A 26,261-nucleotide genomic window follows, 5' to 3' on the forward strand; every position below is an offset into this window, starting at 1 on the left:
TTTTGGTCTCTGTACAAAAGTTTGTAAGATCGATCGTTTAAAAGTTCCCGCTCTTGGAACAATTGGATCAATTTTTTGGCCCAGTCCACTAGATTTTTAAACTTAAAATGCCTGTAACTCCAAAACTATTGAGTTTATGAAAATTTTTTAAGATACCAAAGTTGTAGAAAATTTAATTTCCTACAAAAAAGGTCCTTATGAATTTTGTCGTAAACCCAATTTTTCATGAGTTATCCGAATTTAAACAATTGAAATTTTTGAAACTGGAATTTTCTCAAAAATTAAAATGGCGCCAAATTTAAATATCAGTCCTAGGAAATTTTTCAAAGAGACCAAAGTTGTAGAGAATTCAATTTCCTACAAAAAAGGTCCTTATGAATTTTGTCGTAAGCCCAATTTTTCATGAGTTATCCGAATTTAAACAATTGAAATTTTTGAAACTGGAATTTTCTCAAAAATTAAAATGACGCCAAATTTAAATATCAGTCCTAGGAAATTTTTCAAAGAGACCAAAGTTGTAGAGAATTTAATTCCCTACAAAAAAGGTCCTTATACATTTTCTTGTAAACCCAATTTTTCATAAGATATCGTCACTTAAACAATTGAAACTTTTTAACCCGCCATTTTTTCAAAAATTAAAATGGCGCCAAATTTAAATATCAGTCCTACGAAATTTTTTATAGAGACCAAAGTTCTAGGGAATTAAATTTCCGATCCAATGGCTACATATGATGTATATTTATCTTTAATTACTTGATTTATAATAAAAAAAAAAAAATTTTCCCGTTTAATTCGAATTCTTACAGATGATGATAAATTTTTAATATAAAAAATTAAGTACTCAGTATTTCTTGTTATTGAGTAAAATGCCGACAAAAGTTTCCAGCATCGATAAAAAAAAAAAATAATAAAATACAAATTAGTTTATTAACATAAATTTTATGATCCGTATTAATGTACAATAAAAATCAATCAATTAAATTCATTGAATGGTTCGTCATTATTATTATTATAATAATTATTAATATCAGAGTATATACGCAAATACATTTCCCAGAAATGATACAATCGCGGATGGAAATATTCCAGCACAACGTACTCGTAACAAGAGATTCAATAGCACGTTAAATACATTCATTAACATATTAACGCATTTTACAATCGCACAATTTACTCGCTTATCGTTTCCCTACAACACAATATATATTAAAGACCCATAAAATCAGATGGGATGAATCGAATAATATAAATAAATATACTTTTATTTCGCGATTCGAGACGTCGCTTTGTTTACTTGGCGCCAAAGAAACACTTTCTTTGTTCCATTCGTCTCCATTCAAATCTTTACAATTATAAAGACAATATATATTTTTATTTTTATTGAATAATTAACAATTTATACTATTCAGTATAAATCATTTGTACTTTTTTTTTATCTTCAATTAAATAAATTTTTTTTTATTTAATTGAAGACAAATTTAATTTTCACATTCTAATTATAAATATATATATATACATATGTATATTTATAGATATATATATGGGGGGGGGGAATTGTTATCGTAATTTTACAAATATATGAACTTTAGCCCGAATTATTTAAATTATTATCAAAAAATAAATCTTTTAAAAATTGGCGCGAACTAAAAAATTTTTGAAATTTAAAATAATGAAAATAGCAACTAAATTTTTTTTTATTACTACTACTATTGTTTATTGAAAAAAAAAATTAATCGGGGTAAAAATAAAATATTAATAATTAAAATTGTAATTTTTTAAATTTTAAAAATCCCGCCTTGAATAATTTTTTTATGCCGCCCAAATTTGAATTCAGTTTTTTGGTATTAAAATTTCTAGTTACGTAAATTTTCAAATTACGTATACATATATATGTATATATTTACAAATATAAAATCAAAATTTTGATAAATATTTTATTTAAAAAATTTCAAATCCAAAATTCAAAATAAAACCGTTGACAAAAAAATTCAATTTTTTACTTTAAATTCCAAAAAATTGATAACCGCCATTCATATATATATATGTGGGGGGGGGGGGGTACTGTTACCGCAATTTTACAAATATATGAACTTTAGTCCAAATAATTTGAATTATTATCAAAAAATAAATCTTTTAAAAATTGGCGCGAACTAAAAAATTTTTGAAATTTAAAATAATGAAATTATCAACTAAAATTTTTTTTTATTACTACTACTATTGTTTATTGAAAAAAAAAAATTAATCAGGGGTAAAAATAAAATATGACTTATTCAAATTGTAATTTTTAAAATTTAAAAAATCCCGCCTTGAATATTTTTTTTAATGCCGTCCAAATTTGAATCCATTTTTGGTATTTAAATTTTCTAGTGACATAAATTTTCATAATTACATATACATATTTTTGTATATATTTACAAATATAAAATCAAAATTTTGATAAATATTTTTAGAAAAATTTGAATTCCAAAATTCAAAATAAGACCATTGAAAAAAAAATTTAATTTTTTACTTTAAATTCCAAAAAATAAAATAACCACCATTCAAATATATATATATAATATATACATATATATCAATAATTTGCATAAATATTTTCTACTCCAAATTTGAATAAAACCCTAAAAATTTCAATTTTTTTGTTTCAAACTAAAAATTGATGACTGCCATTAAAAAAAAAATGTATATATATATTCATTAAAAATTTGAAAATACATTTTATCAAAAAAAATTTCTACTCCAAATTTGAACAAAACTTAAAAAAAATTTCAATTTTAAATTTCAAACTCCAAAAATTCATAACCTTCTAAAAAAATCTTCATATAAAAAATTTGCCCTATTAGTAAAAATCTCATGTGTAAATATCGTGACTGTATACCACCTACGTCACAACACCGACTCGTACTTGTACTTTGGCAGCCTTATGTACCTGCTCTCTTGGGATTCAATCGCTGAATAAAAGTAAAGACTTAACTCTCTTACGACCACGAGTAGAGCTAAAGAAGCGAAAGGACAAACATAAGCTGAGCCAACTGAACCATGTGTCCAACCGCGACATGACTACTATTATATACTTCCATACTCACAGCTCGCGGTATCCGCGGGTGGGATAAAATGACAAACCGGAGCAGAGTGTCTCTACCGTTTGCTCAGTGGGAGAAATAAAAGGCTCAAGCAGGTAAGCCGAATAAAAGTCGAAGCTGAATGTTAGTAGAGACCAAGAGCAAGACCAAGAGTAAGACCAAGACCAAGAGTAAGACCGAGCAGATTAACAATAAAAAGAGATGGTAGCAGACATGGAGATGGAGATGGAAATGGAAACTGAGTCTGAGTCTGAGACTGAGAAGCTACAGCATCTTTAGCTCGAGTTTACGCGCTCACTTTTAGTGTCTCGCCAACTCTTTCCCGATCTACTGATATTTTAATATTCAAATATCGAGCAATCCCGGATACGCGGTCATGAGATCAGGATACGCGGAGGCTCCTTATTTTTTTTATACACAATTTTTTTTTTATATTCCCTCAACATGTGAACGTCAAAAGTGTTTCGATATTTAAATTATAATTTTTAATTAAGACACGAACGTGTGTTTTATCTACCAGTGGATTAATATATTTATATATTTATATATAAGTGAGTTAAAAGTCTACATAATATTTAAAAAAATAATAAATAGTCAAGGTTATTTATATGAATAATTAAATGCGACATTAAATATATGTGTTGATATATGTGTTAATAAATATAAGATTGAATTATAAAATATATATTATGCAATGTAATGATTTATAAGAGACAAACATCAATAATGTCTTCGAAAAAAACAAATCAGCGAAAATTTTCTACGACCAAGACCGGCTCGAAATTAGGATCGAGTAATAGGGGAGACAAAGTTGAGAGATGCAGGGGAAGATGCAGAGTCCAGTGGAGCGAAAAACACGTCAAAGAGGGCCTGGTTTTGGTACAGGAGACACAATTGGCGAGGGTGGTTAAGACGGGCCCGATTGCTGAGCATTACGAAATAGACCCGAAACCGTTTGCGAGGTTTGTTTCGATTATTTAACTTTTTTTTTAAAGGAGAGACAACGGTGACAATGAAACTCATGTGGGATGGAATAATAATTTTTAAGGTCGTTGACGTAATTGTTTTAACGTAATATTCAAATATTTGACACACCAACGCTGGAGTATTTATAATTTTTGTGGAATAAATATTTATGAAGATAAAAATTAGTTTTTTGTAAATTTAGTCGGTTATTTATTGGAATTTTTTTTGCGTTGGGTGAAGTTTCGCGTTGGCGGGGAAATAAAAATTTTTAAATTGACGCAGGTCAAAATTTATATGGGAATTCAGGGGCAAATTGGAATTCTTAATTTTTTTATGGAAATTATATTGAGTTTTTGACAAACTTTGATTTAAAAATTTTTTCGTTTTGATTTAAATTTTTTATGAAATTTTTAGGGTAAATTTTTTTTTTGTCAGATGGTTCGCGTTGGCTGGGAAATGAAAATTAAAAAATTGACGCAGGTCAAAATTTATATGGGAATTCAGTGGCAAATTTGAATACTTAATTTTTTTATGGAAATTTTATTACTTTTTTTTTTATTTTTTGACAAATTTTGGATTTAAAAAATTTTTTATTAAAATTTTTTTCATTTTGATTTGAATTTTTTTGCCGAAATTGACGCAGGTCAAAATTTAATTGAAAATAATTTTTTTTTTGACAAATTTTAGATTCAAAACATTTAATAATTAAAATTTTGTTCGTTTGGATTTAAATTTTTTATGAAATTTTAGGGTACATTTTTTTCTTCGTAGTTCGCATTGGCGGGGAAATAAAAATTAAAAAATTGACAGTCAAAATTTATTCAAAATTTTATTTTTTTTTCTTACGTAAATTTTACGGTTTTTTTTTAAATTTTGGATTTCCAAAAATTTGTAAATTAAATTTTTTTTCATTTTGATTTGAATTTTTTTAAAATTGACGTAGGTCAAAATTTATTTGAAAATTCAGTAGAAATTTCCCATAATTTTTTTTTGTTTGACAAATTTTGAATTTAAAAAATTTAGTCATTAAAATTTTGTTTCTTTTTATTGAAAATTTTGTAATCATTTTTTTTTACCAAACTATCGATCAAAATTTTTTTATTAAAAATTTTAATTAAAAAAAAAAGTCAAGGTAATTTTCAAAAAAATTAAAATCTTCATAAATTATAAAGAAATTTCTCTCATTAATAACTCCCCCCATCTCTAAAAAAAAGTAACAAATGACAGAAATTAAATAAAAAAAAATGATTAAATGATTTAATAATCGAAAATTAATAATCGATGTTTATTACCATGTAGACAGAGGATATTAATTTAAAATAATTAATCTTTACAAGTAATTAAATATCCTCATAAATTATCTGGTTAATAAATTGATCCGTGGCTTTGACAAGAAAAAAAAAAATAAAAATAGTGATGAAGAGAGGCGTGAATTTTTAATCAAATCCTTATAGGGATCCTACAAATTACGTTATTTATTTGTAGTACAAAATTATCAATAAAATTATTCGCTCCCCCTAGCGCGGAATAAAAAAAAATTACCGGTGTAGAGGTCAAGAAACATTTAAATAAAAAATTGATTACAATCTCGATGGCCCGATGGTTATTTTTATAAATAAAAATAAAAATATAAAAAGATGAAATGAAATAAAATAAAATATGATCCATAGCCTTGTCAGGCGCCGCGGCGCTGACCTTGTAAGCCTTTAAATATATTAAAAGTTTTTTAGTTTTGAATCTCTTCTAGACTTGCATCATGTGATATTAAGAAATAAATAATAATATTTGAATTTATGGACTCGAGTAACAATCAATCAACTCGAGATGTTATTATTTATTTTGACTGTTTATTTAAATAATAATAATTATTATTTTTTATTATTTATGCAGTGGCCAGTGGGCAAAAGTTTATCGTTGTCGATCAAGATCAACTGGTACTTTGTATGCTGCTAAATATTCATCAAGAACACGTTTCAATACTGATTGCAGTGCTGAGCTTCGTCATGAAATAGCATTATTGTCACTTTGCTCACAATCACCACGTGTTGTACGTCTGCATGATGTTTATGAGACTCCGAAAGAAATTATTTTAGTTATGGAATTGTATGTATTATTTATTATTATTATTATTATTATTAATGAGTAGTTATTGGAAGTAATTCATTCATTTTAATGAAAACTACACAGAAAAAAAAATTTGGTGGTGAAAAAAATTTTTACTTGACGTAAAAAATTTTTTGCATTAAGGGGGATAGCCACTGTGAGGATCGAAGAAATAGGTGATTTTCGGGAATTTTTTTGACTGGAATAATAAAGGAATTTGGGGATCGGGTTTTTTTGTTTTCTAAAGTATACATTGAAGATAATTCTCCTAAATTTTCATTAAAAAATATCATGTTGTTACAAAGTTATAAGCATTTTTGTGGAGCAACAAAAAAATTTCCCCCACCACGGTGTCATCTCTAACTCAAAAACGGATTATCAGAAACAAAAAAACCAAACGGCGTTGTAATCTGTATGCATGTGGTTATCGTTGCACATAGGGGATTTTAAAAATTTGGATTTGAAAAAAAATGGCGACATATTAAAAATTTTTTCGTTATTTTTTATCATTTTTTTGGATTCAAACAGCCCTAAAAAATCTTAAAAATCAAAATTTTCAAAATCCCCTACGTGCAACTTTAGCTACTGAATAGACGAATACGGCAAAAAAAAAGTTGCGAATCGGTTGATATTTATGCAAATTACAGATGCCACCAGTTCAAAAAAAGTAGTTTCGAGAAAAATGCGTTTAAAGTTTTTAGTCGATGCAGCGGTCAGTTGACGCGCTGTCACAAAAATGACTATAACTTGAAAATTATTTGGAATTTTCATATAAAACTCTAGATACGTATTTTTGAACATATACACTTTGATTTGATAAAAAAAAAAAATTTTTTTTTTGAAATTCCACAGTGGCTATTCCCCTTAAGGTAAGAAACCTAGTACCCGATTACTCATACATATGCATAGATATATTTAGTAGAATTTAGTAAATATAGATATTCAAATACATAGAGTAATCGGGTGCTAGTTCATTGATCGGGTACTAGGTCTTTTATTTTACGAATTAAAAAAAAAAATTGAGGAATACAAATTTTCTTGGGGCAGGAAATTTTTTTTTCCGTGCAGTAAAGAGAAAAATAAGAAAAATCGATCCCTGGGATAAAATAGAGCGTATAAGAAATTACAAAAGAAAATTGGCCCAGTCTATTTTTTAAAAAATTTGTGAATGGGACAGAAGAGTAAAATTGACATTAGAACTAATCTACTTAAAATTTGAAAATTACTTGCAAATTTTTGTTTAAAAAAAGTTACTTTTCAGTCCCACACTAAAATTTTTTTTACATGACAATCACATGAGTGAAAAATAATGAAATTTTATATGAGTTTGAATGTGGCAGACAGGAAAATTTAAAATTACCAATAGAGTAAATAATTGATGAAATTAAATTTTTTAAAAATGCGCATTTAAAAAATTTTCAAATTAATAAGAATATTTTTTTTTTAATTATTTATAATTTTAAATTTGTCTATCTGCTACATTCACACTCATAATTTCATAAATTTATTACAGTGAGGATCATTTTACCCTAATTAAAAATTTGTTTTCCATGACGTCATACTACAAAAAATAATAAAATTTTATAAATTTTCCCGAGGTTCAGTTTACCCCACATTAAAAATTTGAATTTTTTCTGGGTCATGACAGCAAAAATTCAAACGGTCTAAAAAATTTTACTAAAATTTTTTTATGCCCATTTTCCCCTTTCTTCCATCCTCTTTTTTTTTAATCAGCCAAAAATAAATTAATTACTGCAAGTAAATTTCATGTAAATGACAGTAATAATTATTGTTCATCAACTAATTAAATTTTAAAAAAATATTCAAATTTCCCGCGAAAATATTATCAGTTTTTTTTCACTCCTCGCGCGAAATTTTCAAATAATTATCAACAAAAAAAATTGTTTTTGTTTCCAGTGCACCAGGTGGTGATTTACAAACGCTAATAGACGGTGACTTAGTGCCACTAGAAGGAGACGTAGTGCATTTTGTAAAACAGCTGGTAGAAGGACTCGCCTACCTCCACGAGAGAAATATCGCCCATTTGGATATCAAGGTAACAACGCAGTAGGTGACATGTGTGGCGACGATTCCTATCCGCGAGTATATTCTTATTCATTCTTAACTTTACTTCCACACGTGAAAGCTGTTTAAATATAAAACTTTTCAAAATAATCACAATATGACTCAACTTCCTTATTCTCAAAAAATCCCCATAATTTTTATTGCGATGCACAAATAAATTTTCATTTGATGATAATTGTTCGGTAGAAAAACTCGTTTGTAAAAACAATTATCATTATCATATATTTATTTTTACATGAAATAAAAATAATTAAAGTCTCTCTTTGTTGGAACATAAAAAAATAATAATATATATATAGATATTTATTAATTTCCGTGTTTGTATTTTGATTTTACGAGCGATTTAACAATCAAGGATACGGTCATACGGTCATGCGGTCTTGCTGTAAGACTCATAGTAGCATTTAAAATAACATATAATTTAATTACTGTACCCGGACTATTCATTGTTGGGTTTGTTATTGCGGTTTTAAATTATATTTTTTTTTTAAAAAACAAGTAAACGAGTGACGACGAGCGATCCAACGATAACAAGGGAAACAAATTGAATTTCCTTTTATAGAACTCGAGACAAAGGATCTAGTCGGTTTAATTAAAATAATTAATTGTATAATATGAGTTATTTTAATTAGAATTAGTTTTTTATTAAATATCAACATGTTTTTTTAGTCCTTATTAAAAATTATTTTTTTAAGGATCGGGTGAAAAAAAAATTTTTTTAGTCCTTAATAATTTTTTTTAAGGTTCACTTGATGTAAAATTTATTTAGTCCTTTTTTTAAATTCTATTTAAAGGATCACTTTGAAAAAAAATTTTTTTAGTCCTTATTATAATTTTTTTCGAAGGATAATTGAAAAAAAAAATTTTTTAGTCCTTAATAAAAATTTCTTTTGAAGGATCATTTGAATTAAAAAATTATTTAGTCCTTTTTTAAAAGTTCTATATAAAGGATCACTTGATATAAAATTTTTTTCGTCCTTATTATAAGTTTTTCTTGAAGGATCACTTGATATAAAATTTATTTAGTCCTTAATAAAAATTTTTTTTGAAGAATCATTTGAATAAAAAAATTATTTAGTCCTTTTTTAAAAATTCTATTTAAAGAATCACTTAATAGAAAATTTTTTTAGTCCTTGTGAAATATTTTCTGAAAGGATCACTTAAAAAAAAATTTATTTAGTCCTCAATAAAATTTCTTTTGAAGGATTATTTGAATAAATAAATTATTTTAGTCCTTTTTAAAAATTCTATTTAAAAGATCATTATAAAAAAAATTTATTTAGTCCGTATTAAATTTTTTTTTAAAGGATCACTTAGTAGAAAATTTTTTTAGCCTTTATTATAATTTTTTTCAAAGGATAATTAAAAAAAAATTTTTTAATCCTTAATATAAATTTTTTTGAAGGATCATTCGGGTGAAATTTTACTCATATATTCAAATTTGCCCGAATATATACGGATATATAATTTTTCCGTGCGGGAAAATTTTTTTAGTCCTTATCAAAATTTTTTTTTTAAGGATCACTTTAAAAAAAAATTCTTGAGCCTTTTTTAAAACTTCTATTTAAAGGATCACTTGATATAAATTTTTTTTTCGTCCTTATTATAATTTTTCTTGAAGGATCATTTGATATAAAATTTATTGAGTCCTTAAAAAAATTTCATTTGAAGGATCATTCGAGTAAAAAAATTATATCGTCCTTTAAAAATTCTATTTGAAGGATCAGTTAAAAGAAAATTAATTTAGTCCTTATTATAACTTTTTTTTAAGGATCACTTTAAAAAAAAATTCCTGAACCCTTTTTAAAAATTCTATTTAAAGGATCACTTGATATAAAATTATTTTCGTCCTTATTATAATTTTTCTTGAAGGATCACTTGACATAAAATTTATTTAGTCTTTTGTAAAAATTTTTTTTGAAGGATCAGTTAAAAAAAATTAATTTAGTCCTTATTAAAATTATAAAAAAAAAAAAAAATATTTTGTCCTGACTATTTTTTTCAAGGATCACTTAAAAAAACATATATAAGTACGTCTTATAAAATAAAGCAGAGTTAAAATAATAAAAATGAAAACATATTAATAAAGTTAATTAGTGTGTCAATAAGATTGATAGATGAACTTGAAGTAAAAAATAAAATAAAATTTAATAGGACAGTATGTCGTGCGATGACTGAATATATAGTACATTAAGTTAGTGACACAGGACACCATATACGATTTATGGTAAGCCTGGGGTTACAAGTCACACTTAACTTGTAAGTTACACATCGTCATCGGCATTTGTGCTCCCAACTACAACATCAACCTGCTACCACAAAAAACGTAATCACCATTACTTGTCCCGTATAAAAATATATATATATATATATTTATAAATACACAAGACACAAACATAAGGTGATACCCATTTTGGTTAAGACCGATTACCGTTTTATCTCGACAAATAAACGACAGACACCAACGACATCAATCGCTTCTGTGGTTCATTATAAATTCTACTATGACGGATCTTCCTTTGATCTTTTATATAAATCTTTACGCTATAAATAAATTTATAACTAAATATGGCTTCAATATAAAAATTTTACCTTTACGCCAAAAAAATCCTTTAATTTATTTTTTTTTAATAAAAAAATTTCTATGCTTAAAAAAAAATTTCAATGACGGCCCATTTTCCCCCACTCTAAAATACAAAATTTAAATTTCATTTTTCAAAACTAAAAATTTTTTTACTCCCATAATTTAATTTAATTTTTTTATGAAAATTTCTATGCTTGAAAAAAATGTTCACTGACGGCCCACTTTACCCTACTATTAAATGCAAATTTTTAAATTTCATTTTTCAAAACTAAAATTTTTTCATTACTCCCAAAATTAAATTTTTTTATAAAAATTTCCGGGAACTTTTTTTTAATTAAAAAATTTCTGTTTAAAAAAAAATTTTCAATGGCGGCCCATTTTACCTCACTCTAAAATACAAAACTTGAATTTCATTTTTCAAAACTAAAATTTTTTTAATTACCCCCATAATTAAATTTTTTTATAAAAATTTCCGTAAACTTTTTTTCAATTAAATAATTTCTGTTTAAAAAAAATTTTAAATCACGGCCCATTTTCCCCCACTCTAAAATACAAAATTTGAATTTCATTTTTCAAAACTAAAATTTTTTTAATTACTCCCATAATTAAATTTCTTTATAAAAATTTTCGCAAACTTTTTTTTTAATTAAAAAATTTCTATGCTTAAAAAAAATTTTCAATGACTGCCCATTTTACCCCACTCTAAAATACAAATTTTCAAATTTCATTTTTCAAAACTAAAATTTTTTTAATTACTCCCATAATTAAATTTTTCTATAGAAATTTCCGTAAACTTTTTTTAATTGAAAAATTTCTGTTTAAAAAAAATTTTCAATCACGGCCCATTTTACCCCCCCTCTAAAATACAAATTCTCTTTAATTTTTCAAAACTAATTTTTTTTTTCTCCATAATTTAATTCAAATTAAATTTCTCTACAAATTTCCGTAAATTTTTTTTTTATATATATTTATATGCTTATCACATAATTTTTAATGTTTATATTTATATTTAAATAGCAACATATATAAAATCAAGTCGTTCAATCTTAATAGTATATAATAGTGGGCATATGTAAGTTTTCTCTGATTTAAATGCGAGTAGATCATTGACCACACCCTAGTAAGTACACCCCCGGGTCTCGGTGAATCATTTACATTTTTTTTCTTTCAAAAATAAATTTATAAAGAACTCAAGTTGAAATGAGGATAAAAATCCACTGAAAAATTTTCTTTTCTTCAAAATTCAAAAAATTTTTTGCTCAATTATTATTATTATTATTATTGATAATAATAATAATAATAATGATGATAATAATCGAATAAGGCGTTGTCAATACCCAGTTACGATCTCGGTAACCACTCAATCGTCTTGATCGAGTCTCGAGGGCAAAACCAGTAGATTCCCACGTCCAATACAAAAAAAAACCCGTACCTGGTATTTTTATTTTTACTTATTTATATTTATATTTTATTTTATATAATGTTGTGTCAGATAGTTATTGGAAAGTCAATGACTTACTTACGTCTAGTAAAATCCCGCGATATTTAAAATTTTCAAGTAAAATAAATTTTATATTTCAGCCGCAAAATTTAGTCATGATGGGAACTTTTCCCGAGTGTGATGTCAAATTATGTGACTTTGAAATATCACGTGTCGTCCTAGAAGGCACTGAAGTGAGAGAAATTCTTGGGACACCTGATTACGTTGGTACGTTTGATAAAATATACGATAGATCGAATCGGTTGGTTAATTAATTTGTTTGTTTGTTTGTTTGTTTTATTGAAAAGCTCCGGAGATTCTGCATTATGAGCCGATAACACTTGCGGCGGACATGTGGTCTCTTGGTGTGACAACGTATGTGTTGTTGACGGGATTTTCCCCGTTTGGAGGAGAAACTGACCAAGAAACTTTTCAAAATATTTCGTTGGGCGAAGTCGATTTCCCGGAGGAATTGTTCGAAGATGTTTCAACCCAGGCTAAAGACTTTGTTGCTAAGCTTCTCGTGCTTGACCCTAGGTATTTTTAAATTTTTTTTACAGTCCATTTTACCCGATTTTCAAAACACGAAATTATTTCTGTAAATTTTTTTTTTACATAAAAATTAACATAAAATTATATTTAAATTTTTTGAAACATTCGAAATCACGCGGCTCATTTTACCCAATTTTTAAAAAAATATCAAATTTAATGAGTACAGTAAAATTTTTTTTTTCGTTTGAAATTCACATGAAAATATTTAAAAATAACAGGACCCATTTTGCCCCATTAAAAAATTATTCTATTGAACATTTTTTTTCTAAATAAAAATCTCAGTGAAAATATGAACGAAATTTTTTAATAATACATTACACGGCCCATTTGACCCCATTTTTAAAAAATATTGAATTATTTCACTAAAATTTTTTTTACATAAAAATGAACTCAAAATTCTTTTGAATTTCTTTAAAAAATGCAAAAATACGCGGCCCATTTTACCCCATTCTCAAAAACCTCGAATTTTATAAAATTGCAGTAAAAAAATTTCGTTAAAAATTCACATAAAAATATTTTTTTAAAAAAACCTAAAAATATCCCGACCCATTTTGCCGCAGAAAATTTTTGTCTAAATAAAAATCTCGTGAAAATTATTTTTAAAAAAAATTTTGAATCATAAATCACGACCCATTTTATCCCCAAAATCAAAACCTACAAAAAAATCCATTTTTACACAGCCTATTTTGCTCTACAAAAAATTTTTTTCTTAATAAAAATCTCGTAAAAATTATTTTTAAAAAAAATTTCGTTAAAAATTCACATAAAAATATTTTTTCTAAAAAAACCTAAAAATATCCCGACCTATTTTGCCCCAAAAAATTTTTTTTCTAAATAAAAAACTCGTAAAAATTATTTTTAAAAAATAGATCATAAATCACGACCCATTTTACCCCCAGAATAAAAATCTACAAAATCCATTTTTCCTCGACCCATTTTACCCCACTGTCAAAAAATTTCAAATTCTAATTCCAAATCTAAAAAAAAACTGATTACAGCGCACGTATGTCAGCAAAACAATGTCTGCGTCACGATTGGCTGAAAGACGCGCCAACACAGGCATCACCGCACCTCCGTAGATATTTATCAAAGTCACGTGAAGTTTTATTAGAGCGTGTGGTGAGTCGTGAGAATCTTCGACGCGTCGCTCTTATGAATCAGCAACATCCATCATTAGCATTAACATCAAGCCAAGCGAATTTGCGTGAACCAGAAGGACAGCTCGCCGGTGGACTCAGTCAAAGTGAAATGTGTCTGAACATAACCGGTAGTCACGCAAGTTTAATAAACAGCGAATGTTACATGACCCCATCAAATTCACAAACAAGTTTGAATTCATCACAAAGTTTGTCTACATCACAACACAGTCTCGCGACATCCCAAGCGAGCCTCGCAACTAGTCAAAATTATTTACTTAACGCCGAGCAAACCCAGGGATTACTCTCCCAAGTACAAAGTCGCTCCCACGCAAATTTGAATCACGCGAACCGCCGCGGTTTGCTATCGCGAATGCGCAGTTTGAATCAAATCCAATCGCAAGCCTGTTTGATAACCCGCTCGTCCCAGCAGAAAGAATTTCTGATAAATCCTCTGTTCGGAAGTCGGTCCCAGGAGAAATTATACGGCCTCAAGTGTCTGTCTAAGTCCCAGGGTGTGCTCGACATTTACCACAGTCTCGAATCGATCAGAAAAACCGGCCGTAAAAAAGATCAAAGTGAAAAAAATGTCATCGCCAATAAATATTTGAACGAAAGATTTTCTTCCCGCGCTTTGGAACGATGCGAAAGTGCCGGCGATGTTCTCACAAGTTCTTTTAACGTCCGTTCTTTGAACCTCGACGCGAACCTTAACCTCGGAGACGAAACGAACCACAAAATGGCGGATGGAAATCAAAATGAATTACAGGGAGAGAAGAGTTCGGAAAAGAAAATCAATGACTCGGAAGAAAATTTTGACAGCCTTCAGTCAGTCGAGTCGGACACGTTGACTGAAGACTCCGACGAAACAGACCCGCGATTGGTCAAAACGTCAGTTCGTCAGAATTCCGACATTTCTTCTCACTCGAACAACTCCGGAAATTCCGACGACAAAAATCACTCGGACGAGCCCTCGGAGTCTGAGAACGACGAGCCCAAGTACACGGTAGCGCAGTTGGTTTCCGCTTTTAATAAACACCAAGAAGTCGCATCGCAGACTAGTTTGGAAGCCATAATGACCGAAAAACGCGTTAACGAGGTTAACTTTCCAACGGGACCTAAAGCGTTGCGACTTTTTATCCCGGATATCAACATCCAGGAGCGCGGGATCGTCCGAAGGAAGACGAGTTACAAGCCGCGGAAAAATTGGGAAGAACTGAGAAAACGCAATGAGAAAAACGAAGGGTTGATTAAAGATTTCGACAATGATTCGGGTAATGAAGACGATCTGGTTAATCCAGATGCCTGTGATCAGAACAAAGTCGTGGGGGATGAAGATGATCGGGAAAATTCGATAGTAAAAAATAATGAATGGACGGAATTGTTTTCAGATCAAATTGAAGAAAGTCTTAATAAAAATATTATTATTAATGAGAAATATAAACAATGCGTCGATGTCGCGAATTCGAATAAATTAATTAGAGAAGATGATAAAGATCGGGCGGTTAAAGAAGACGATAGCCGGATTAATCAGACGTTAATCGAAGAATTTGGTAAAGAAGAAATGATTAAACCGATTAATCAAACGTTAATCAAAGAGATGGGTAAAGAAGAAATGATTAAACCGATTAATCAGACATTAATCAAAGAGATGGGTAAAGAAGAATTGATTAAACCGATTAATCAGGCGTTAATCAAAGAGATGGGTAAAGAAGAAATTATTAAACCGATTAATCAGGCGTTAATCAAAGAGTTTGGCAAAGAAGAAATGATTAAACCGATTAATCAGACGTTAATTAAAGAGATGGGTAAAGAAGAAATGATTAAACCGATTAATCAGACGTTAATCAAAGATTTTGGTAAAGAAGAAATGATTAAACCGATTAATCAAAGCAAGTTTTCGAATTCGCGGTCGTCTTATTTCAAGGAACGGATGCCGAATTATATTTATCCGGAAGTGTTGGCTTGCACGAAAGATGAAGAAGACGATAAGAAGAAAGTAGTAAATATTTCTAGAGATAGTTCTGTTAACCTTAAAGACATTTTGAAAATGGACGGCAATAAGGAAGCGCAGAAAAATATTGAGAAGTTGAGGAAGAGAACTTCGATTACTAAAATAATTGTCACTGATAACATGATTACTGATGAGCAATTAAGTAAATCGAATTGTGATGAAGATAAAGTGAAAAATGACAAGAGGTTAGAACGGGTGTGTTCGTCATCGAGTGAAGATCCTGATGGTAAAGAAGAAAAGCGCAAGGACGGTAATAAAAATTTGAATGTTTACGATAAGAAATTAACGAAAGAAGAAAAGAAAATTTGGGGTAAAGTTTGTACGGGTTCTTACACGCGCGCGATGGAAAAGTTTAATGGTAAGAAGAGTAATTTAAGTGGGGACAAAAATAAAAGTAAAAATTTTAGGGATAAATGAAATTTGAATCAGATCTTCTCTGGCAGGTTTTGAAAATGCCGCGATTTTACGGTATAGATACTCAATAACTTTCGGTAAAAGTTTGGAAATTTTTACTGTAGTATTCTGGTAACTGTACAGCATAAATATAGTAAATAAAAAACTGACCAATCCCTAGCGAATTCGAATTACGGTAAATTACTGTATTTTTTTACAAAATACCTGATCGCTTCGGCAAATTCGCCGCATTATGCGGTAATTAACCGCAAGTGACCGCAATTTGCTGCATTCTTACCGTAAACACGGTACAGTACTTCATTTTACGGTAAAATACTGGAGTTTTGCCGTAAATCCGCATGTTCACGATGAAATATCGCAATCCTACTGCACTTTTGCGGTAAAATACCGCAACATTGCAGCAAATTTACGGTAAATTATCGCGCCCTTGCCGTAAAATACCGTAATGCACGGTAATTTATCCAAATACCGTAAACGCAACTTTACTTTATTGTAGAGTACTGCAATTTTGCAATAAATCTACAACTTCACAAGGAAATATCGAATTTTTACCGTAATATACCCATAAATTATAGCAAATTTACGGTAAATTACCGCGCCCTTGCCGTGAAATACCGTAATTTACTGTAATTTATTCAAATACCGTAAACACGACTTTACTTAACTGTATAAAACTGTAATTTTGCAGTAAATCTACACCTTCACAACAAAATACCAAAATTTAACCGTAAAATGCTCCTGTAGTTTAACAAGTTTACATTAAATTACCGCAGCTTTATAGCAAAATACTGGAATTTATTGTAATTTTTCCGAATACCGTTGTCACGATTTCACTTTACGATAGAAAACTGTAGTTTTGCAATAAATCTGCACCTTCACAACAAACTATCAAAATTTTACCGTAAAATGCCCCTGCATTTTATCAAATTTACGGTAAATTTCCGCAGCTTTGTAGCGAAATACCGTAATTTACTGTAATTTTGCCGAATACCGTAAACACGACTTGACTTTACGATAGAAAACTGTAATTTTGTAGAAAATCTACACCTTAACAACCAAATACCGCAATCGTACCGTAAAATGTCCCGGTATTTTAACACATTTACGGTTAATGACTGCAGCTTTTTAGCAAAATACCGGAATTTACTGTAATTTTTCCAAATACCATTGTCACGATTTTACTTTACTGTAGAAAACTGTAATTTTGTAGTAAATCTGCACCTTTACAACGAAATACCGCATTTTTACGGTAAAATTCCCCAGAACTGTAGCAAATTTGCGGTAAATTACCGAACTTTGGCCATAAAATACCGAAATTTACTGTAATTTTTCCTAATACGAATTTACGGCATGCGCACAAGTCAAAAATTGGCGGCATTTTCAAAACTGCGAGTGGGATTTATTTTATATTAAGACTGAGCATTATATTGACTGTACTTAATTTGCTTTTTTTTTTATATAAAAATAATAATAATAAGAAAAAAGTAATTGATTGCCTCGATAACATTTTATGGAAAGCCTCGATCTAGATTTTTTTTTTGTTGCCTTTTATCGATCTCGTTGTTTGTTGTATGTCTTTATCGATTAATTAAATCGCGTGGAAAAAAACCGGTTGTTGCGAGCAGTAAATTTAAAAATCGCGTCAATTGTAAGGTTAATAAAAATAATATAATAAATTTATCATTTTATTAAACTCAATTACATACTTGTAATTAGATATTAATTGAATAATAATGATAATAATTAAATATGCTAAGATATTAATGAAGTGTAATGCAATATGTAGATTTTAATACTGATAATTTATAATAATAATAATAATAATAATTTTAATTAAATGCAGCGTAAATTTAATCACGATCACTGTGACGGTTACTTAATAATCTGATTAATATTTAAATCATGTAATAGTTCATTATTATTAATTTACAAGCTGTTTATTTAAGATATTAATCGGTTGGAAAGAAATTATCAAGTTTCCTTATTTTTAAAAATTCGCGCCAATAATTTTGAAATTTTTTTATAAGAAATTAATTTTTTAAGAATCGATTTACTGTTAAAAATTAAATGATCCTCAAGTTAACAGACGATTAACTATTTTCGGATTTTTTTTTAAACGTATAAAATTCAAAAAAATAAAAACTAAAAAAATGCACATGTAGGGAATTTAAAAAACTAAAGGTGCAATTTTTTAAAATATTTTTTTTTTCATAAATTATTGTTTAAAAAAAAAATCCAAAAATAATTGGACTGTCTAATTATAGAAAATTATGATACTGAAGTTAGCAGAAGTCTAAGACTTTTTGGATTTTTTTTTAGACGATAAAACATAAAAAAAAAAATATTTGAAAAAATTGCACCTGTAGTTTTTTGAATTTTCTACATCTGCATATTTTTATTTTATTTCTTTACAATTGATTTGTTGAAATACGAAAATTCAAAAATTTTTAAATGTCTGCTAACTTCAGGATCATAGAAAATTACCAGACATCGAAGTAAAAAAATTTTGTCGTAACTACAAAATTTGAGGTTAAAATTTTTTGAACTTCTCCCAGAGAGAATAAGCTTCGAAATCACCCCCACTAGGATAATTTTTATACTGCGCATGCGCAAAAAGTGGGGAAATATTTCGCTCATAGAGAGCAGAGTGAGGGTAAAACCCGAAAACACCCGACGTACTCCTGTATTTGACAAAATGGCGGCTGTACTATAATGGCGGGGCGCCAAATTATGCGCAAATATTTTAATTTTTAGTTAATGAGTAAATTTTAAACAAAATTACTCAAGGGAATAAAACAGAAAATTAATAAATGAAATTTTTTTAATAAAATTGGAGAGCAAGATAAAAATCACTCTCTTATATAATTAAATATTTATGTAATATTTTTTTTTTTTTTTACTAACATTTTTGAAATTCAGCGGTGCCCTAATTAATTTACTAGAAAAAAATTATTTTAAATTATAAAATGAAACTTTCCTAGCGAATTAATTACTGGATGCTGTTTCTCAACTGTAGATATAAAATCTAACAATAAAAAAAATTTTAATTAATTACTTTTATGTTTATTAATTAAATACTTTTGTCCATTATAATAAAAAAAATCATATGTATAATTTATAATTAATTTATTTATTTATCAATTACTTATTACTCCCATCGGCTCTTTCTCACGCGCTTGCGATCACTCTTGTCAGCGGCTTGATTTTTTGATTCCTCCGACCCAGGTGCACCAGGTGGCGGGGGTGGCGGCGGCATCACTACAGAGGGCGGCTGGATCGTTTGTTCCCATGTGTGGTCCGAAGATGCCCGAAACTTTTCAGTAAAAATTACTAATTAATAGGGACAAGATTTTTGCCTTATTTTTAAAATGAGTAGTTCAAATTTTGGATATTACGGCGAAAATATTGGTCTTATTAAAAAAGTTTTCGAACAAAAGTTGTAGGAAATTTAATTTTAATAAAAAAATGTCTCTTATGATTTTCTTATACGATCAATATTTCCACCGTAATTCAAAAATTAAGATTCATAATAAATGTTTCAAAATTTGATTAATCATGAAAATCTTAATTTTGAAATTACGGCTTTCCTATTAGTCCTAAGAAAAAATTATAAGAGACATTTGTTTTAGAAAATTAAATTTCCTACAACTTTTGTTTGAAAACTTTTTTAATACGACCAATATTTTCACCGTAATTCAAAAATTAAGATTCATAATAAATGTTTCAAAATTTGATTAATTATGAAAATCTTAATTTTGAAATTACGGCTTTCTTATTAGTCCTAAGAAAAAATTATAAGAGACATTTGTTTTAGAAAATTAAATTTCCTACAACTTTTGTTTGAAAAATTTTTTAATACGACCAATATTTTCACCGTAATTCAAAAATTAAGATTCATAATGAACGATTCAAAATTTGATTAATTATGAAAATCTCAATTTTGAAATTACGACTTTATTTTTAGTCCTAAGAAAAAATTATAAGAGACATTTTTTTTAGAAAATTAAATTTCCTAAAACTTTTGTTTGAAAAATTTTTTAATACGATCAATATTTTCTCCGTAATTCAAAAATTAAGATTCATAATGAACGATTCAAAATTTGATTAATTATGAAAATCTTAATTTTGAAATTACGGCTTTCTTATTAGTCCTAAGACGAAATTATAAGAGACATTTGTTTTAGAAAATTAAATTTCCCACAACTTTTGTTTGAAAAATTTTTTGATAAGACCAATATTTTCCCCGTAATATAAAAAATTTCACACCACTAAGTATTAATTATTTTTTAATTAACCCGAAAATCCCGGCCCTACTCATTAATTACCGAAATAATTAACTAATAAAATAAAATAATTACCTGTGTATTGTATTGACTTTTGAATGCCGCTTTCATGGCAGACAAACGATCACTGCAAGGGCCATGTCGTTCTAATTTTTTGACCACTTCACTGATGTCTTTAGGCGACGATGAGCTGGACCCTTCGCCCTGATTAGCGGAAGTCGGTCTGCCTCTGAACCCAAGTCCAGCACCGCCGACATTCAAACTCTTCCCCTTGCCGCTTTTGAATCTCGACTTGCGGAACCACGAGCTCTGCATCGCGAGATCCATCAGACATTTGGGTACTTCCTGGTCAGCGCCCTCTAGATTTCTCACCAAATGACCAGCGAACTCTTTATCCTTCTCCGAGACGAGAGTATAGGCAGTGCCTTTTTCTCCAGCACGTCCGGTTCTGCCGATCCTGTGGGTGTGGGTGTCAATATCTCTGGCGACGTCGTAATTTATGACGGTTCTGATGTGCGGGATATCTAGACCACGTGCCGCGACGTCCGTCGCCACGAGGATGCTGACTTCCTTCTTTTTGAATGCTGTGATAACTTTGTTCCTCTCAATCTGGTCCATGTCTCCGTGCAGAAGCATCACTTCGTACTCTTTTAGTTTCAAATTATTCGAGAGCTCCTCGGCGTTCAGTTTTTTGGTGACGAAGATCAGCAGACTCCCGGCGCTGAGGTACTCGACGATGTTGTGCAACAACCAGCTCCACTTGCCGGTCGGGTTGTTGTTGAAGACGACGACGTGTTGGGTTACGTCAGTGTTCGCTTCCCCGACGTCGCCATGGACGATTCTGACGGGATCTGTTAAGACATCGCGGGCTAATTTTTCGACTTTTTTTTTAAAGGTGGCGCTGAACATCAACGTCTGTCTGTCGGGACGGACGTGATTGCAAATAGATCTCACTTGTGGTTCTGTAAATTTTATTATTATGATTATTTTTGGTAATTAGAATTTTTTAAAAATTACCCAGGGTGGCCACAAAAAAATTATTTCAAACTCCCTGACATTTCCCGGTTTTCCTGAAATTTTATTCGTAAAAATTTGGAAGTTTTTTGATGATTCTGAAGTCAGCAGACGTCTTATAATTTTTGAATTATTCTCCAAATGATAAATTATAAAAAAAAAAATATTTGAAAAGATCGCACCTGTAGATTTTTTAATTTCCTACATGTGCATTTTTTTTTTTATCTGAAAATTTTCAATTGTCTACTAAATTTAGGCTCATATTTTTTTATGATCCTGAAGCTAGCAGGCAATTAACAATTTTCGGATTTTTTTTAACGAATCAATTTAAGAAAAAAAAAAAAAAAAATAAAAAAATGCACGTGTAGGAAATTAAAAAAACTACAGGTGCAATTTTTCAAAATATTTTTTTTTCCAATTTATCGTTTGTAAAAAATTAAATTAAATTCCCTGATATTTCCCGGTTTCCCGATTGAATTTTTCACATTTTTCCCTAGTTCTGAAATTTTACTCGTATAATTTTCTTTCGAGTTACTGCCTGTGGAAAATCACTTAAAAATTTGGAATTTTTTTTATGATTCTGAAGTCAGTCGACGTCTTATAATTTTTGAATTATTCTCCAAATGATAAATTATAAAAAAAAAAATATTTGAAAAAATTGCACCTGTAGTTTTTTTAATTTCCTACATGTGCATTTTTTTTAAATCTGAAAATTTTCAATTGTCTACTAAATTCAGGCTCATATTTTTTTATGATCCTCAAGTTAGCAGACAATTGACAATTTTCGGATTTTTTTTTAAACAAATAAAATACAAAAAAATAAAAAAAAAAAAATTGCACGTGTAGGAAATTAAAAAAACTACAGGTGCAATTTTTCAAAATATTTTTTTTTTCCAATTTATCGTTTGTAAAAAATTAAATTAAATTCCCTGATATTTCCCGGTTTTCCGATTGAGTTTTTCACATTTTTCCCTAGTTCTGAAATTTGACTCGTATAATTTTCTTTCGAGTTACTGCCTGTGGAAAATCACTTAAAAATTTTGAATTTTTTTTATGATTCTGAAGTTAGCCGACGTCTTATAATTTTCGGATTATTCTCAAAACGATAAATTATAAAAAAAAAAATATTTCAAAAAATTGCACCTGTAGTTTTTTAAATTTCCTACATGTGCATTTTTTTTTATCTGAAAATTTTCAATTGTCTACTAAATTCAGGCTCATATTTTTTTATGATCCTCAAGTTAGCAGACAATTGACAATTTTCGGATTTTTTTTGACGAATCAATTTAAAAAAAAAAGTAAAAACTAAAAAAATGCACATGTAGGAAATTAAAAAACCTACAGGTGCAATTTTTCAAAATATTTTTTTTTTAAATTTATCGTTTGTAAAAATTAAATTTAATTCCCTGACATTTCTATACTTCACTGCTGCATTAAATTCCCTGATAATTCCCGATTAGTGACCACCCTGTCATAAAACGGATAATCAACTCACCGAAACCCATATCGAACATCCGGTCAGCCTCATCAAGTACCAAAAAAGTAACGCGACTAAGACTAGTAGCCTTCATTTTAACCAAATCAATCATTCTTCCCGGCGTAGCCACAACTATTTCCGCTCCACCAGCTAAAGCCTGACTCTGTTCCCATTTGCTTCCACCTCCATAGCAGCAGCAGACTTGAATATTGTAAACCTTACCAAATTTTTTAGCTTCATGGAAGATCTGCAACCAAAGTCCAATTAGTCCCCGATCCCGGATCAAAAAACCAAAACGTTAATTTACCTGCTGAGACAACTCACGAGTGGGTGCCAGAATCAACCCAATAGGCCCATCGCCTTCTTTGAGTTCCCTCTGGTCCATGATGTGGACCAGCATCGGCCAGATAAATGCCGCGGTCTTACCGCTTCCAGTTTTCGCGATACCGATCAAGTCTCTGCCGCTCAGCGCAGTGGGGATGGCCTGGGCCTGAATAGGAGTGGGCTGCGTGTACTCATTTTTCCTGATAGCCTTCATAAGAGCGTCGTCGAACCCAAAGTGTCCGAAGCTGGCGACTGGTTTGGGTGCAGCAGCACCAGAGACTCTGATCCCCAGAGTTTTTCTCAGCTCCTCGACCTGGCTCTTGGTCAGATTCGCGATGTCTTCGTGTACATTGTAAAAATTTTTTTCAAAAGGCTCATACTCGATCTCCGAATGGTCGATAGGCGGCAGAGGATCGATATCTTTTTTCTTTGGCGGCGCGATTGGATTCCCGTCCTCGTCATACTCGATCTCAGTGTCGGACTCCTCCTGCTGTAACCCAGCAGTGGGATTTTCTTCCATGTACCTGTAGTAGCTCTCCTCGTCGTCCTCCTCGTCTATGTCCTGCCTCACGCCTTTACTCGACTTGTCGTCGCGTTTATCAGCATCCTCGGCAGCGGTCGCGGCCAAAGCAGCGGCTTTATTATTTCTGCTGACCTCGGCATCGATTCCTGCCATGAAAGCATCCAGCGGATCTTCCTCGCTGTCGCTGTCGTTTTTTTTCGACTTGTTCATTAACTCGTAGGTCGGTGACCCAGGTGCTGGAATATACTCTAGTGTCGACGCTGGTGTTTCGTCATCGTCTTCGAAGTACTCGTCCTCTGTTTTCGTGCGTTTTTTAGGCATACCCCAGCATGCTGACAACGCGTTCTCGGTTATGGAGTTCATGGTATGGTAGCCTTGTTTACTGAGAGTTGATGACGTGTTTATTGATGCTGGTGGCGGAATATTTACACCCGTGCGTTTTGTTCCCATTTGAAAACCCGTGAAACCAAAACCTTTTGGTTTATTACCTCCACGTTGATAACTCATTTTTGTTTTTTTTTTTATTTGTATCTGATGATGATAATAATTAAAAATTATATAAATTTAAATGGGCAGAGGTAAGAAAATTTTTACGATCCTGAAGTTAGCAGACAATTACAAATCTTTTGGATTTTTATTTTCAACGAATCGATTTAAAAAAAAAAAAAAAAAAAAATGCACATGTAGAAAATTAAAAGATCTATGGGTGCAATTTTTTTAAATATTTTTTTTTTATGGTGGTTTTAAAAAAAATCCAAAAATTATCAGACGTCAGCTGACTTCAGTATCTAAATTTTTTAATTATATATAAAAAATATTAAATGATTAAAAAAATAAAATTTTAAAAAATGCATGTATGGATTTTTGAATTTTCTAGACGTGCATTTTTTGATTTTTTTTTTAGAAACATTTTGATTTACTATTTCAAAATTTTTTAAATTTTCAGATGTCCGCTGACTGAAGTTTTGAAATTATGAGTAAATGTAGCAGACATAAAATTATTTTTTAATTACGTGTAATTAAAATAATAAAATTTTGAATTTTGAAAAAATGCATGTATGGATTTTTGAATTTTCAAGACGTCCATTTTTTAAATTTTTTTTGTGAACCATTTTAATAAATTATTTGAGTTTCAAAAATTGGGATTCTGAAGTTAGCTGACGTCTGATAATTTTTGGATGTTTTCAAAAACGACAAAAATTTATTGAAAAAAAAATATTAGAAAAAATCCACCTGGAGTTTTTTAAATTTTCTAGATGTGCATTTTTTTAGTTCTTTTTTTTTTTTAATTTATTTGGTAAAAAAAAAAATGCAAAAATTTTTGATTGTCTGGTAACTGGATCATTAGAAATTACAAAATTTTATTTGGAAAAAAAAAATGATCCTGAAGTTAGCAGACAAAAAAAATTTTTGGATTTTTTTTATTCAATTTTTAAAAAACTAGAGCACATGTAGAAAATTCTAAAAACTATGGGTGCAATTTTTTAAATAATTTTTTTTGTAATTTATAATTTAAAAAAAAATTCCCCAATTATTAGATGTCAGCTAATTTGAGTATCGAAATAAAATTATTGTAATTAATTATTTAAATAAAACTTACAGTATTTTTTAAATTTTGACAGCTGTCAAAAATCGAATATTTATTGTTTTTAAATGTTTGACATTTAGAATATTTTTTAAAAATAAAATAATGATAGAAAGTATGAGGATTATTAATAAACTAATAGGTTAAGACAAATATATATAAATATATGTATATGAATTTTATAAGCCGCCATTATGATTTGAAATAACGCGCTAGCGCCATCTTGTTGCTTTGTGAAAAGTAATTCATTTATTAATTATTATTATTATTTGCGCGGTAAATTTAAATATTTAAAAATAAATTATAAAAACTGGAGACAAATTAAAATTCGTGTTAAAATAAAATAGCGGCCGAATATGATAGAAAAATATTTAAAATATTAAAAAAAAAAGACTTGAGTGTTTGAACAAACCTTGGCGGGAAATAATATGCAGAAGCGTGTCTTTGCACTTGGAGATTCAATTTAAATTGTTCCAAGTGTATCACAGCTAAAAAAACGTCACTTAACTGCTATTTCCCACCAGACGATGCCAGATGAGTTTGCTCAGGAACTTGGAAGGTATCAGCATCAGCCATCAGCAACACTTTACACTTGAACTGAACACTTCACTACACCACAGATACTTTGTACAATTTAAATT

At 29.4% G+C, this 26,261-nt stretch overlaps 2 protein-coding genes across 2 annotated transcripts; one reads left to right on the forward strand and one right to left on the reverse strand.

Moving 5' to 3' along the window:
• The first annotated feature begins 3,244 nt into the window (after positions 1 to 3,244).
• LOC130674303 (probable serine/threonine-protein kinase MARK-A) lies at positions 3,245 to 19,377 on the forward strand. Its single transcript, XM_057479596.1, has 6 exons — positions 3,245 to 4,042; positions 5,937 to 6,149; positions 8,067 to 8,205; positions 12,400 to 12,526; positions 12,607 to 12,835; positions 13,849 to 19,377. Exons 1-6 carry the CDS (start codon positions 3,780 to 3,782, stop codon positions 16,415 to 16,417), a joined length of 3,540 nt encoding a protein of 1,179 aa, XP_057335579.1. The 5' UTR covers positions 3,245 to 3,779; the 3' UTR covers positions 16,418 to 19,377.
• An 85-nt stretch (positions 19,378 to 19,462) lies between these two features.
• LOC130674304 (ATP-dependent RNA helicase DDX42) lies at positions 19,463 to 25,789 on the reverse strand. Its single transcript, XM_057479598.1, has 5 exons — positions 25,636 to 25,789; positions 23,496 to 24,566; positions 23,207 to 23,435; positions 20,773 to 21,659; positions 19,463 to 19,727 (listed from the first exon to the last, which is right to left on the reverse strand). Exons 2-5 carry the CDS (start codon positions 24,540 to 24,542, stop codon positions 19,563 to 19,565), a joined length of 2,328 nt encoding a protein of 775 aa, XP_057335581.1. The 5' UTR covers positions 24,543 to 24,566; positions 25,636 to 25,789; the 3' UTR covers positions 19,463 to 19,562.
• Between the last annotated feature and the right edge of the window lie 472 nt (positions 25,790 to 26,261).

Source organism: Microplitis mediator, chromosome 9 (assembly GCF_029852145.1).
Source record: "Microplitis mediator isolate UGA2020A chromosome 9, iyMicMedi2.1, whole genome shotgun sequence".
NCBI lineage: Eukaryota > Metazoa > Arthropoda > Insecta > Hymenoptera > Braconidae > Microplitis > Microplitis mediator.

Bases quoted from the DNA above. Each gene is read 5' to 3' on its own strand.
- LOC130674303 (XM_057479596.1), top strand. From the start codon at position 3,780: ATGATTTATAAGAGACAAACATCAATAATGTCTTCGAAAAAAACAAAT. The intron at 4,043-5,936 runs GTTTGTTTCGAT...TTATTTATGCAG, and splicing joins GACCCGAAACCGTTTGCGAG to TGGCCAGTGGGCAAAAGTTT. The intron at 6,150-8,066 runs GTATGTATTATT...TTTTGTTTCCAG, and splicing joins ATTATTTTAGTTATGGAATT to TGCACCAGGTGGTGATTTAC.
- LOC130674304 (XM_057479598.1), bottom strand. From the start codon at position 24,542: ATGAGTTATCAACGTGGAGGTAATAAACCAAAAGGTTTTGGTTTCACG. The intron at 21,660-23,206 runs GTGAGTTGATTA...TAAAATTTACAG, and splicing joins GATGTTCGATATGGGTTTCG to AACCACAAGTGAGATCTATT. The intron at 19,728-20,772 runs GTAATTATTTTA...TTTACTGAAAAG, and splicing joins AAAGTCAATACAATACACAG to TTTCGGGCATCTTCGGACCA.